General features: G+C 37.0%; 1 protein-coding gene across 1 annotated transcript; it reads right to left on the reverse strand.

Annotated features, from left to right (window-relative positions):
• Window positions 1-10,147: 10,147 nt before the first annotated feature.
• On the reverse strand, window positions 10,148-13,534 carry LOC143863983 (AP2-like ethylene-responsive transcription factor TOE3). The gene is made up of 10 exons (XM_077374796.1): window positions 12,943-13,534; window positions 12,782-12,807; window positions 12,660-12,690; window positions 12,093-12,180; window positions 11,830-11,975; window positions 11,640-11,684; window positions 11,465-11,556; window positions 11,233-11,366; window positions 10,928-11,134; window positions 10,148-10,536 (listed from the first exon to the last, which is right to left on the reverse strand). The coding sequence occupies exons 1-10, from the start codon at window positions 13,398-13,400 to the stop codon at window positions 10,336-10,338; spliced, it is 1,428 nt and encodes a 475-aa protein (XP_077230911.1). The 5' UTR covers window positions 13,401-13,534; the 3' UTR covers window positions 10,148-10,335.
• Between the last annotated feature and the right edge of the window lie 2,532 nt (window positions 13,535-16,066).

Genomic DNA, 16,066 nt, shown 5'->3' on the forward strand with positions numbered 1-16,066 from the left:
TACTTTCTTGTCATCAGATGCATGCATTTATACTTGAATTCGTTTTGTGTTAAGGGCTGAATATTCCATATTTAGGGTAAGATTACTGTGGATACTAGATATAAGTTACAATGCCTTTGAAATGATTGAGACCAGCAATGACTAAACTGCTCTTTGTTTTCTATGATGTTTTGAAAATTGGATTGGAGACTGAATTGACATGGTGTCGGTTGGGTCGAAGATTATGCGACCTTTGGAAAAGAAGATGAAGAGGGAGGAAAAATGATTAAATTTCCATTCAAATTGTAATAATCCATTCTATATGATGGTCAGGATCACTGATCAACTTTGTTTTGTGGGGATGGCACCAAGTCACCAAGTCCGGGGAGGTAATTTTTTGAATCATCCTTGGTCAGGATTTTTTTTTTTTTTTTTTTTTTTAACATTTTTTGAATTAATTTTTTTTTTCATTCTGTTAATTAGGAATTAAAATAGGATTGCCAATTTGATTCCTGATTCTGGCAGTCCAAACACCAGCCTTCTTGGGTGTTTGCTTTTATTAACTGTAATCCCTCCCCTCTCTCCCCTTAAAACAAAACTGTAATTTCCTCTAATAGTCAATTAGAAAAGTGTAAATTATAGAGATATTGCCATTATTAAAACAAAGTAGAGTGCTAATATTAAATCTTACTTTTTAATAATTATAATTAGTTTATGTATTAAGTCCACCTTTGATTAGTTTTAATTATTCAAATAGATTTTTCTCACTTGGGTTGTTATTTGATCATTTAATGAAGTTGAACCCAGTTTGTGTTTACTAAATGGGAAGTATATATTTGGCTTTTTTTTTTTACTTGGGACAACTCCCTCTAGAGGGGGCTGTCCCAAGTAAAAATAGGGGCAAATATATTATTTCGTTACTAAATTCATGAAGGTTAACTTATAATGTATTGTGATTAGCATTGAAATACACTCACTCATAGCTACGCCTCTAACTCGATTATTTCCTAATAATTGCTGTACCTCACAAGTCACATAAATTTGTTGCTGACCGACAGTATCTCGACCCTTAACTACCAGAGCGTTGTAAATATTAGGCAACCCCTTGGGGCTATCCTGCGCTTGGAAGAAGAAGTAGAAAAAGGAATAAATATAGTGATATTTATATTCTTCGTCGCCGTAAATAGTAAAGTAAATAGGAATATTGAAAATCGAATAGGATAAGACAGTGTGTAAAACGAAAGATGTAAGAGAAAATGTAACAGATAGGAGTACAGAAAAAGGGGATTAGCAAAGTTGCCTATTATGTCTAAGGAGAAATAATAGATGCTTTTGGTGAGTGATGTGAAAAAATGATGTTTCCTTTTTAAATTGGTGCACTTCATGACTTAAATTTAGAGATTTTTGGTGTGAAGATGTGTTGTTTTCTACAATTTTTGAAATTAGCCACTATCTTAAGCTAAATTATAAAAACCTGACCTGACCCAAGAAACTGTATCAGGTAGGGTGGTGTTTATGAATCTCGTGTTTTCTCATAAAAAAAAACTCAACTCGACCTTCCCTTCCCGAGTTGCAAGCCTTTAGGCTCTGTTCACTTGTTTTCTAGCTGCAGGAAAAGATAAGAAAGGAAAAGAGTTTGACGAGGAAAACTGGAAAAGAAAGGAAAAGAAACTGTGAGAAAATTCCTTTTTATGAGAAAATTCTGTTGTTCACTTGGCCAAGAAAGGAAAAGAAAGTATGCAGGCTGAGTGGTTTTCTCAAGAAAGTGATTTTCCCATCCTTTTGGTGAGAAAATTTAGAGGGAAAGTGCAAGAAAGTTGGTTTTCCACGTCATTATTTATATTTTTCACCTGTGTAATTCCACTTTTCCGAGAAAACAAGTGAACGGCGGAAAATGTCAAATCATGTCTAATCACGGGAAAATTTGGCTTACTTTCTTCTCCTTTCCTTTCTCAAGAAGGCAAGTGAATAGTGCCTTAGGGAGAGACCTCTCTGGATGACCCTAAAATCTAGGATTTTTTTTTTTCATAGTTTCCAAACATGCCCTAAGACACTGCTTTGTTTGGATCGTAGGAAAAATGTTTCTTGTGGAAAGTTTTTTCATAGGAAATTTATTTTGTTTCCATAATTTAGGTCCTGTTTGAGATTATGCCAACCAATTGCGAGTCCAAAACCAATTATTGGACTCAAAATTAAACGTAAATTTGAGTCCCATAATTGGTTTTTGACTCGAAATCGGTCGGCATAATCGTAAACAAAGAGGGCCTTAGAGGGACAGATATTTGTATAAATTGAAGCAACCTATAAAATAAAACTCATGGTAAGATGGTTCAAGTTTCTTTCATGTGTAATTTAGGCCCTTTTTGAAAGAAGTTTTCCTTTTCATATTTTGTTATATGTCTACTATAGATCTGTTTTAGATTGGTTTTGATTCTCGTCTTGATGGGTTTCTCAAAACCAATGTATCAAACCTTTTGAGTATTAATAAAATTTTAGGGTTAACCCTGGGGCCTTAGTCCACAGTTCCGGGTTTTAAAAAAAATTGTTTAAGCACCTATGTCTTATGTTGTGACACTAGATGATCAACGGCCTTGATTACTACACAAATGCCCTATGTTTTGTGGGGCCGATAAAGAAGGGCTTAGATGGGGAGAAAGTGTCAATGTTTTAGGAAAATCTGTGTCAACAACCTATGGAAGTAATGAATGAAGAGAGTAAAAAGGCTCAGGTATGCAGTTGTTTTGAAGAAGGTAAAGCGAGAGAGTGAGATAGGGGCCACTTAAAAAGGGAAAGTGGCAATGGGCAGTGCCCTTACAAGCCCTTCATGAGTCATGACTTGTTGACAGAGAATAATGTCATGGGAAGTGATAAAAATTGAGAGGTGAGATGGCTTGATTTGGAAAGGAGATGGCTGTCACCCTTACCAAACCCCATAGGGTGCACCTCATGGCCAACTTTCCCTATTCCTCTTTCTTTGTCCACCTAAGAAAAAGAATCTAGTGGTTCCTTTTACAAGTGGTGGTTTCTTACTACTTTCCATTTTAGGGCACCTAGTATTGATGGTCTAGGGTCTATACTATCCATTTTAAGGAGCCTAATATTGATGGTCTAGGGTCTACTACGGATGAAAAATATAAGATAACAAGTGCAAAGATGACATGAGTATTTTTGTAGGTTTGACAATGGTGAAGTATAAATGATTAGATAATACCAACTACAACAACTCAAGCTTTTGGAGTAATTGGTTGTCTCTCATGATATTATTAGAGATATTGCCTCCCGTGGGTTCAAACCCCAACAACTCCTTGATATAAAAATTCACGTGTAAGGCCAACCCTAAAGAAGAGCCACATGTGAGAGAGGGTGTTGAAGTACAAATAGTTAAATAACATTTCTCATAGCTTAGACCCTGTTTGTTTCAGATAGTGACAACCGATTGTCAGCCTTAAACCTATTATTGGACTCAAATTTAAAACTAGATTGATCAGTCTCGGAAAGGAAATGGAAATGACTTGAGAAAGAAATTGAAATAATGCAGCAAATGAGAAGGAAAATATGTGAGATGGGTGTTTAGTTGTTAGGAAAATGTAGTCAATCCGTTTCGATGGAAAAAATGGGTGTTTCCGCCCCATTTCTACAGGCAATAATACATCAACTGAACAGACCCACTGAAGAAACTTCTCACCACTCAACACATATTCTTATATATAAAGGTTTCACCTAAAAAACCTCAACACTTCTCACTTTCTTAGTTAAACACAAAACCCCTTTACTAGTTCTTGGGTGGAGCTTTTATGGATAAACAGCAAATGAAAAGGTGGTCACACCTAACATGTCACAATCCTTGTATCTACCACTAGTTTCTACATTAATACCACTTACCCACCATTCAATTCATAAAAAAGCTACCACTTACTCACCATTCAATTCAATTCATTTTAATCCTCTTCAACAAAATCTATAATTTAATGAAAGAAGGTGTACTTATCACATAGTGGGGGGGGATAGGTTTACTTTTACGTGTACCATATGAGCGATATAAGAATGATGCAGTATGTTTCAGTTGGGACCCACATGAAGAACATATGAAACAGATGATAAATTTTTGATAGATACACCCCCCAAATCTAAGGGAATGGTCAGGACTTTCCAGAAATGGAAAGCTTTGAAGGTGGGGAAACCAAAACGGTCGGTGTTAGATTTAGGGTGACTCCGAAACAAAAACCTCTTTGTCAATGTCAAGCACATGACAGAAGGGACGGAGACACACTTAAAGACACCCCTGCTTTTGTTAATGGCACCCCCACCACTTTTATTCAAATTTCCTCACTAAAATAGAAACCCAGCAAAAAAAGGGGAACTCTTTTTTAGATTTATCTTCTTTTACTTCCTTTTCTGCCCTTTAAAGATGGCTTTTGATAAAATAAGGTATCTGATATTGGCACTACCATCTGTTCATAATTGCATAAACTCAGCTTGTCTTTTCTACTTTAATTGGCTTCTGATAGCTTTTTGGGAAATGTACTAACCTTAGACAGCTATTCATGTCTTTTCTATTTTAATGGGTCTCTGATAGTTATTTTGGGAAATGTAATAACATTAGGCAACTGTTTAATAATTAACTGCAAGAGAAAGTTAGTGCAGTTAATAAAACATGGTAGTGCCAATGTCAGTAAACAAAACCACCTGCAAAAGGTCAGTAAAATGACACAAGAAGGTCTTTTAGAAAATATTCGCTTATTAGGTTGTCGTACGTTTGAAAAGACCAAAAGGGGTAAACAAAACGAAATGCCCTAAAAATTTATGCTACCGATATTTGCCCGATATCTGCACTACCATGTGTTGATAATGGGCCTTACTCATCTTGACTTTTATTATTTAACCACCCGTCAAAAGTTATTCTAATTCCCTAAAAGCTCTCAACAGCCAATTATAAAAGAAGGGTTTTGCTAACGTAAGGGCACTCGTTAAGGAGCATTTAAAGCACCTATTTTCATGTACCTACACTTTTATCCTCAAAACACATTTATTATTAGAGAACCGTTTCCCACAATTTCATTTCTATTACGAAAAAATAACAAGAATGAATGGTTGGATCATTAGGGCCCAACAAATGAATGGTTGGATCACCCACCCAAACAATGTCGGCACACGTATTTTTTTCATTTGTTGGGGGTGTGCCCAGAAAATATTTTTCAATCCTAACCCCGATCTATGTATTTTTTTTATATTGCGGTGTCCATTTTAAACCTTCTCAAATCAAAGGGTTATGATCATTCTATGGAGAAGATTTTTATTAGAGAATAAAATTAGATCTGAATTAGAGAATAAAATCAGGGCCCAACAAAATGAATGGTTGGATCACCAAAAAAATGCGGCCACCAGTATTTTTTTCGGGTTGCACGTAAGTGCAGAGCCGTCCACCATGTAAATTGTCTTGCATTAGATAGGTCTTTTTTATTATTTTCTATGAGATATAAGTGTATTGGTCATTTTTTATGAGTCAGTGGTACTTTGATCATTTTCTATGAGATAAGGTCTTTTTATTTTCCATGATATATGAGTTTTTTTTTCGAAGAGATAGGTGTATTTAACACTTTCTATGAGATATAAGTATTTTTGTCATTTTTCATGAGATTTAAGTAGGGATATTTTCATTATCTTTTATGAGATAAGGGTATTCTTGTTATTTTGTCATGGTGGGGGTATTTTTGTAAAAACCAAACCCAAGCCTCTTTTGTTGAAATTGTAATTATGGAAATAAAATCTCGACTACAATCGTTAATCGTAGAAACAAGAATTCAGTCCATTATAAGACATGGTAGTGCGAATATCAAAAACCAAAAGTTATAATTGAAAAGGAATATTCCCGACTTTTGATGCCCATAACTGTAATTAGTGAGTATTTCCGAACACCTTGTTTTAGTCATTTTACAAACTTTTTATAATTATTTAGTAAAAATCTTGGTAAGTGATATATCCACGCATTTTCTTTGTTACTTTGGGACAACCATCTCTAGTGTATCTACGACTAGAGATGGGCTGATATACCTTATCGGAGAGAAGGTTTCAACGGGCCTGATTGCCACATACACTGCAGGTGGATGTCCCATGTAAAAAAGAGGGGTGAATTTATCATTTCCCAAAATCTTTTTAAAGATGAAAATGGGGGAGAAGAGTGTAAAAAAAAAAAAAGAACACAAAAAATGGACATAGAAACCACATAGATCTAAGTGGAAGTTGAAGTTTGGTTGTGTTGGGTACTTGGTTGGGACCTTTTTAGTTTTTTGTTTCTTTTGAAATGGTGAAATTTATTAAAGAGAAAAGACACCCATGACCGGGTCATAGGAAATCAAGTACAGCAACAAAAAGGTCGACAGAACAAAAACAAAATTCCTCACAGGGGGGAGAAAATGAAAAAAAGTTAAGTCCCTCTCTGGCCACTCCTGTACGAGCAAGACGATCCGCCTCACTATCTGCTGTCTGACATGTTGATAACAAACTTCATGACCCTCGATCCGATCCGAAATTTCATCCAGAAACTCTGAGAATCTCCAAGGGTGGGGAGATCAGCCATCCAACCATCTAATGACATTTAGGGAATCTCCCTCCACAATTTGATTATCCATATCTCTTTCCGACATTAACCTGATACCCTGGAGAACCACCCTCATTCCGCTTTATTAGAGTCCGCAACTCCTATCGAACCTGGGTAGGCTCATTTTGTGGAACTTCTATCATCTCTAAGGATACCTCCAATATCTGCAGTGTTAAGGAATTTAACCGGGTAGAAATCACCCCTAAAAGCTAGCTGTTAGAGGGAGGGTGCCCATTCTCTTATAACCCATCCACATCTACATCACTTTACTTATGTGGGGACTAATTGCATTTCCGTGGAACCCCAACAATCTCCCCCTCCACGCGGTGGCAACGTGGGAACCACGAGATCCTACACCATGGTTTCTAAGATCTTTCCGAGGGACACTCTCACCATCGGAGGTAAACCAGGGACGACACCTTGAGCTCTGATACCATTTGTTAGGGAATTTAACCAGGTAGAACACATCCCTAAAAGCTAGCCGTAGAGGGAGGTTGGCATTCCCTTATAACCCATCCACATCTACATCACTTTACCAATGGGGGACTAATTGCTTTTGCATGGAACCCCAACGATGGATGGGGATGGGGATGGGTTATAAGGGAATGGGCACCCTCCGTCTAATGGCTAGCTTTTAGGGATGAATTCTACGCAGTTAAATTCTTAACATGCAGGCCCGCCGGGGTTTCTCAAGCTAGAGCCATTAAAATTTAATTTCAAAACTCCAAGGGCAGGAGGGGTCCATTTGGGACTCTGGGAGCAACAATCTCTTCTCCTTATTTAATATTGCAAATTACTAGGGTGGTACTTGGGGGAGAAAAGGGCACAGAGCTAATTCTTGATTGAGTAGAAGAGGGCAGTGGAGAGGTTTAGCTTTACCCTGTGGTCAAAAACATAAACTAAAAGCAAAAAGGGCTAAAAACCCACTTCCTTGTTTCCTTTTTCTAACTCCTTTTACACCACTCCAACAAAGTTCAAGACAGAGAGAAAGAAAGAGAACTGTTATAAACTATGATATGACTGTTAAAATCAATTAAGTTTACATGAACTAATAATGGAACAAAGCTCCAAGGGAGCCCTTTTTTTTGTTACTTGGGACAGCCACCTCTAGTGTAAAAGAGTAGTCATAAATACACTTAGGGGGGGATGGCTCGAGTACAAAACAAAGGGGCGAATATATCACTACCCTTTTCAAAATCCAAAACAAAGATGAGCCTTAAAGTGGGTCTTAACTTTGTTATGTCAAGGCTCTGGTACTTTCCAAGAGTAGAACCAATGAACTACAAAAGTTGAAGGGAATTCTGTTTAAATTCAAAAGGAACTAGAAATATAGGAGAGTATAATTGAAGAAACAAAAAATATGACTGCCCATCTACAGAGAGGGAGAAAATGGGCATTCTGTTAATTTGAAAAGGAACTACAAATATGGGAGAGTATAATTAAAGAAACAAAAAGTAGGAGTGCCTATCTCTAGAGAGGGATAAAAGGGGGTGCAAATACCAATTTCACTTCACAAAAGCTTTACCATAAATGATTTCTGATATTTGCACCAAAGCATGGGAAGTATAATTGAAGAAACAAAAAGTGGGACTGTCTGTCTCCTAAGAGGGAGAGATGAGGGTGCAAATATCAATTTCACTTCACAAAAGCTTAATAAATGATTTCTGATATTTGCACCAAAGCCTGTTGTTCTTTTCAAAGTGAGGAGTTTTAGTTTGAGAGCAAAGCAAGAGATTTAATGTACATTTGACTAGGTTGATACTCTCTCTCTCTCTCTCTCTCTCTCTCTACGTTGGAGGGCCGAACAATTAATTTGTTGAAATCTTTGAACAAGGTAGCCCCACCCATTTTTTCAAAATGAAGTACTGTATGGCCCACACCATAGGATGATCCAAACCGTCCATTTGATGGGCCACAACGTAAATAGGTTGCGCTCCAAAATATCATTTCCATAGGATGATCCTAGCACTCTGATCTAAAGAGAAACTGCATATTATGGAAACCTCTATATATTGGAGGGTTGTGATCTTCCCATGGAATTGATTTTGGGCACAATCTATTTACATTGTGGCCCATCAAATGGACGGTTTGGATCATCCTATGGTGTGTGTTCTACAGTAACATTAAGTCATTAAGGCCAAATGTACTAGGTTAATCTATCTCTCTAGTTTTGTTTTGATTTTCCCAAAAGACTTGTCTGTGGCGTTAGTGTGCATAGGTTAAGTCTCTCTCGCCATTATAATTGTCTCTTCAGTGAACTGAATTTAAGGAACGAGGATAGAGACGCTTCATCTGTCTCCAACAGTGTTTCCAAGACACAACACAGCCCCATCCTTTTGATAATTACACCCCCCTTAAGAAACCCACTTTGATATGTACTACTCTCTCATTTTTTTTCTTATTTTTCCCTCCACTGTTGGATGGGTTAGGATAATCCTATGGGGCTGATTTTTTGTGGACACTCTATCTAGGTAAGGGCCTTTCAAATGAATGGTTTGAATCACCCCAAAAATATGGGCTCCCACTATTTTTAACCTGACCGAGTAGAGTAGATAAGCTTATCTACTCTTATCTACTCGACCGAGTACGCTCACCTTTCCTTAGAGTAAAATGAAATCAGTAAGAATTTCATTATTAGTGGTCTCTTCAAGTTTCAATACAACCAAAGAAACATGTTAAATGCAGTTGCTTTAGTCATCATGCATATGGATGTTTGAAAATATCACATCACATCTAGAAATTGGAGTGGGGATACCCTATGTCATAATAATAATAAATAAAAAATAAATAAATTAAAAAAAAATCAGATCATATCTAGAAAGATCCATCCAAAGGATATATCATTAGGGTAGTGGTAGATTAGGTAGCTTAATAGTTATTTTGAGATTTGCTAGGGAATTTCGTGGGAAGGGGGCAGCTGACTTTTGCATGAGCGAATAGCCACAGAGGCTCACTTTTCAGCGGATTTTGTCTTATTCATTTAAATCACCTGAGGTGGCTATCCTCTCATGCAAAAGCCAGCCATGAAATGCCTTTTAGAGAAATTCCCTAGCAAATCCCAGTTATTTTATATATTTTTTAGTTACACTTTAAATTCCAAATGAAAGTAGTTATAGTAGTTTTGCAAAAGTATTTCATGTAAAAGCCTCTATAAATACAAATGCTACTATAGGTTGCTTGGAGGGGCTCGGAGAGTAGTGGAATAGGAAGTCAAAGGGAGGAGACAAGCGTTTTGATTTTCTTAGAATTACCTCGGAAAATTTTGTAGCAGTGTATGGTTTCGCAGCAAATACTCGGAGAGTAGGAGAAAAAGTAGAGGTTTATTACCAATATATAGGGAGAGAGGAGAGAGGGAAGAGAGAGAGAGAGAGCATCATTCCCTAAAAAATCAACCATAATTCTTTGCTTTTGGAAGAAGGGGACAAGAAAGAGACAAGCAATTATTACATGAGAGAAATCCAAGGAAATCAACGAGAGTCCAATGCATTGGCATGTCAAATCCAAACCAAATTCCGACCGCTGCGGGGCTTTTGTGCAACCAAACAAAGCATAAAGGCACAGGACATTGACTGGTTGGGTTCTTTTCATATATTTCTTAGAATTCAAAAATCTTTCAGTGGATACATACAATACAATAAAACTTTGGAGAGAAGATATGAATTGGTGGTAGATAAGTAGGTTGAAGAAGCATTGAAGAAAAATGAGAGAAAATGAGAAATGAACAGAGAAAATAAGTAGCAAAGAAGAAAAATCCAAGGTCATGTGGGTCTCATGAGAGAGTGGAACCCATTTTTCTGCAGCAAATTGGGTGATTTTATTATCTGAGATGAGAATCCTGATGATGCTGCAGTGGTAGCAAACAGTTGGGTTGAGTTGATACTGCCCCAATTTGATTGCCTTTGTTGTGGTTCTCCTGTTGCCAGGCCTCCAATTCTTCCTCCATCACTACTGCCTGAAATCTGTTTATTGACAAAATCTGATCAAAACACAGATAGAATACAACATAACAAGACAAACCCAACCCAAAAAAAAAGCTTCTGATCAAAACCCAGATGGAATAAAACATAACAAAACAAACCCAACTCGAAAAATGCTTCTGATCAAAACCCATATTGAATACAACATAACAAAACAAACCCAACTCAGAAAAATGCTTCTGATCAAAACCCAGATGGAATACAGCACAATAAAACAAACACAACTCAGAAAAATGCTTCTAATAAAAACCCGGATAGAATACAGCATAAACGAAACAAAACCAACTCCAAAAAAAAAAAAAGAAGCTCCAAGATCAAATACAACATAACAAGACAAATCCAACTCAGAGAATGCATAATTCTGGGTACCCACCTGGTAACAGGGAGGATTGAATGGCTGCTGTATCAAATGCAGCATGGGGGTTTCTCTGCTTCTCGTGAAATGAGCGTACTTGTTCACCTCATTCAACTTGAAAGAGAATGGAGATTGGATGTGGGTGTGATTGAACATCATTAGTTCCCGGGTCCTCTCGTCAAGCTGTCTATGAGGATTGTTGCTTCTCCCTTGCTCCCCATCAACCTGGAAATGAAAGCAAAGAAAGGAAATTCAAGTTTTAAAATGAGAATTTCAGTAGGATACATGTCTTGAGTCCGAAAGATAACTAAATTGTGCATTACCCATGGCTTAATGCTCCTCCCACCCATCTGATCCAACCCATTAAATCTCTCATTCTCTGTCGATTCAAAACTGTCCCGTCTCGATGCCAAATTCCCAAGACTCAAATCCAGATTATGATCCATGGCATCACTATCTGGACAGAACAATGGTTTCATTCCAAATGTGCACAAGGAGAGATGAAATTTCAAATTTTAGATTGCAACCAAATGCCAAACCCCTCAAATTACTTACTAGCAGAATTAATCTCGCTCTCGTAAATACTAGGATCAAAATTAGTTACTGCCTCCTTTCCATTACACTTGATCGCCGCCTTGTCATAAGCCCTAAACAGGTAGATTTCAGATAAAAACAACCCCAAATTTATATGATCTGAATAAAAACATACAATCTATCAAGTGCAGAATACCTCGCCGCTTCAACTTCAGAATCGAATAGGCCCAAATACACATATCTGTTCAATTAACATACCCAAATTTGGGATATTCTAAATGAGTAAAACAAAGCCAACAACACCATCAAAAAGACAAAATCTTTATAGAGAACAAAACTTCTCTTAATGTTTCAGTAATTTTGAACAAAGAGGAAAAAATTAGTACTTTTTCCCCAAGAACTGCCCCATTCTAGCCTCCCATCTTCCACATTTATGCAAGGTAACACCTCTAAATTTGGAGCTTCCACGAGGAAATCCAGTACTCTGGCGACGAAGAACATGGACGAATTCCTCCTTGGTCAGATTACTCATCTGTTACAACCACACCATTATCCCTTGAATTACTTTTATTAGATGTATAACGAATTGAATAAAAGAACAATAAAAGCAAAGATAAGAAGATAAGAGAATAAGAGATCTCCCTCTTACTTGCTTCAAATCTTCCTCATAATCATCCAGGCTAAAATTGATGTCTGCATCGACACCCCGAAACTTGATGGCCGCTCTATCATATGCTCTGAAACAAAATTTTCTCAAATTTAATACCAAAAGTTTCGGTGGAAAATTATTTCTTACTTAGCAAAACAGGTAAACAACAAAAATAAAAACGGATTTTACAAGAACCCAACAGAAATTATAGGAAAACAAAGTGTTGGGGACTCTAGAGAAGCTGAAATTCATGCACTTCACTAAGAATCTTACAATTTCCTTCAAATGGAAGGTAGATTGGAAGAGGAAAGTGACTCATCTAACACAATCTTATGGATGGAATAAAAGATTATGTGTTTGTTTAATGTTTGATCTTTTACCATTATTCCTAGAAGTGCCAATGATTTGGCTGATTACTTAGCCAAATTAGGAGCTTCTAGTGAATCATTTTACATGGGGTAATCCTTACCACTTAAGTGCACCTATAATCCATTATTATTTAACAAAATTACTATCCTGGGTGGAAAAAAAAATTAGAAGAAAAGAAGGGTAAAAACAAAGAAATACCTAGCAGCTGCATGTGCTGTGTCAAATCCACCTATATCAGAAAGACACAATTAAAATCATTCAAAAATGAACCAAAAAAAAAAAAAAAAGGTAGAAGAAGAAGAAGAAGAAAATTTACATACCTAGATAAACTTGTTTCCCACAATCCCTGCAATAAAAAGAAAGAGAGAATGGTGCAATTCAAGACAAGAAATGAAAGAGGAGACAGAACCTAGAAAAAGGTGATTTGGGTGGAAATGAAAATCCAACTTTAAAAAGAACAAGAATCCAAAAAAAAACCAACCATATGTGGGATTCCCAACGACCGGTTCTCCGGTAAAAAGTGACTCCACGATATTGAGAACTTCTTGATCTGGGTCCTCTCCGGCTCTTCTTAATCGGTTTTCCGGTGGGTTTTCCTGTGGGCTCCGATTGACAGAATGTGACACCTACCCAGTGGGCCCAAGGGAGAGGACTGGCCGGATTTTTCCCACCACTACTCATTTCTCCGGCAAGCTCACCGGAACATTCTTCTACAGGAAAAAACTGCCGAGTAACTGCTTTTCCATTCTCTTTCTCCTCCTCTACTGAAAACCCAAATATTTTTCTCTTCTTATTATTTTTCTCATCATCTGAGGGTTCAATTACTACCACAGAAGAGCTTGAATTCTCATTATCAAGCTCGTTAGTAACAGATCCTATACTGTTATTTTGATAAATACACTCCTTTATCTGATCGGGTGACTCATTTAGATCCAACATGAAGCCTCTCTCTCTCTCTCTCTCTCTCTCTCTCTCTGTTGTTCCCTACTGTTCTCAAATCATACTACTAGTGAAATTCTTGTAGAAATGGGAAAAAGAAGCATCTCTTTCTTACTATTCTTTCCCACGTTAGCCAAATCGAAAAGCATAATCTATGTGTCAATTTCATTCAACTTCAAGGACTTTATATACGACAAGTAACAACTAATGAAATGGAGAAAAAACCACTAATAAACACCACAATTGCTTCATCTACGGATCTACCCCCTTTTTTCATAAAGACACCCCTTTTAGAATACCAATACGTATTAAGTAATATACTAGTCAAATTTAATAAGGGGGTTTTTACAAAAGAAATCTTCTACTGGGATTTATTTGCAAAAAGTCTTCTAGTTTGAGAATTTGCAAATTGAGTCATGGGTTTGAGTGAATTTTGGAAATTTAACATGTTACCAAAATACGCATGGTAGATTTTTTTTTTGACTCAAAAAATACCACAATGTCCTTGTATATATGGAAGGATGAAAATTACCATGTAGAAAGACCAAAATACTTTATGTAAACCCAGAAGGGTGTGGCTCTTTGGTATAAAGTCATGGCTTTGCTCCCCAGTGACGAGCGTTCGAATCCCCCTTGCTTACCTGATGCGCATGGTTTCCATTACTCGCATCCGTAGGGAAATAGTCCTACCCTCGAATTGGGTGGGGACACCCTTCGTTACCAAAAAAAAAATACTTTATGTGGGGCCAACAACTCAATTCAAAGCCATGCATCCTGTGGGGCCCACCATTTTGCGTGGTGTGTTGATGGAGTAAGTCGCACGATCTCCGCATGAGCCTATATATTGGGTAGGGCCAACAAATTTACACCTCATGTTTTGTGTTTTGATGAGGTGGGCCAATTTTTACACCCATTCATAGCATGGGCAAAGAATGCTAGCATATATAGAAATGATATTCCCACACTCTGACACCCACGATTTAAAACTTATCATTGACCATCATGGGTATTTTCATCTTTTATAAGGTAAATCTAACATTGTATAATTTGGACATAAATTGATGGCATACAAAATTCACTTAAAGGTAGTGACTATTTGCAATTTCCAAACTAGAAGACTATTTTTGCAAATAAAGCAAAGTAGAAGACTTCCTTTGCAAAAGTCCCTTTAGAAGTGTAATGTGATTCGAAATTGTCAAACTAGAAGACTCTTTTTGCAAAGAAAGCAAAGTAGAAGACTTCTTTGCAAAAGTCCCTTTAGAAGTGTAACATAAATTTGGAATTGTCAAAACTAGAAGACTCTTTTTGCAAATAAAGCAAAGCATAAGACTTCCTTTGCAAGAGTCCCTTTAGAAGTGTAATGTAATTTGGAATTGTCAAAACTAGAAAGACTCTTTTTGCAAATAAAGCAGAGTATAAGACTTCCTTTGCAAAAGTCCCTTTAGAAGTGTAGTGTAATTTGGAATTGTCAAAACTAGAAGACTCTTTTTGCAAATATAGAAGAGTAGAAGGGTTCCTTCGCAAAAGCCCCTTTAGAAGTGTAATGTAATTTGGAGGGAAGTGAAGGAGTATTTTGTTTACCAAACGATAGGAGGTGAAGAAAAAAGGAAACTGGAATAATGGGGCAGAAAAGGAAAGAGTTTCCAAAAAAAGGTCCAATCCAAGCGTACGGGAGAGTGGGCACGGTATCCTTTTTTGGGACGTTCGAAAGGCCAATCACGGTTCACCAACTCTCGTAGTAAATGCCAAACTAATAAACTATACACCATATTAGTATAATATTACATACTTTAGTATTATTTAGGATGAGAGAGAGTGTGTGTGACAAGTAACATCCCCTTCAAGTGGGTCCCACGGGTGCTTAGGATAGCACGTCATTTCGCACTTAGACAGGGCAGCAAACCCCAGTTCCACCTCTTCCTCATAATAGAAGAGGGACATTAGGGTCTCTCTCTCTCTCTCTCTTATATATAGATTACATATAGCTAAATGATAAATTCACCCCTTTTGCTTCCTTGGGCCACCCCATTAGTTTTAAAAGGGTAGTCATAAGCATAGTTAAGCAAAACTTAATTTTAAACAAGCAAAAATTCATTTTAAACGGCATTTTAGAAAGGGATTTACTAACCACCATCGCAAAAGGCATTTCGTGGATGGATTGTTGCATGTGAGTGTAGCCACAGAAGCTCACTTTTCAGCAGATTTTGTCTTCATTCATTTAATTCAGTCCATCCTCGAAATGCCTTCGGGAAAACATTTAAAACATGTTTTTTTTGCCATCTTTTCAAAATCACCCGTGCTAAATTCGGTAAATGACAAAATTTTAGTTGTATTGAATAGTTATTTTAGGGGTGCAACTTGGGCAAGGTCGGGTCTGGTTGAGATTTTGCTAAAATAATGGATATGAATTAGCTAGAACCCGACCTGATTTTAAGGTAAAAGCTCAACCCGAATCCCAAAAATCAACCCGAGTTGCACCCCTAATTTTTTTCATGATTGTGTATTTAGCAAGTTTTTACTACATTTTTTTAACTCGATTTTTCCCTTCCCACTTCTTTGCCGAATCACGTTTTGCTAACTATGGTTATAAGTTCAATATGAGGGGGTGATCCAGGGAAGAAAAGGGGTGAATATATCACTTCCCTGTGAATAACGTTTCAAACAAA

The sequence above is a fragment of the Tasmannia lanceolata genome, unplaced genomic scaffold (genome assembly GCF_043159265.1).
Source record: "Tasmannia lanceolata isolate RefF3 unplaced genomic scaffold, GAP_Taslan_0.1 ptg000003l, whole genome shotgun sequence".
Classification (NCBI taxonomy): Eukaryota; Viridiplantae; Streptophyta; class Magnoliopsida; order Canellales; family Winteraceae; genus Tasmannia; species Tasmannia lanceolata.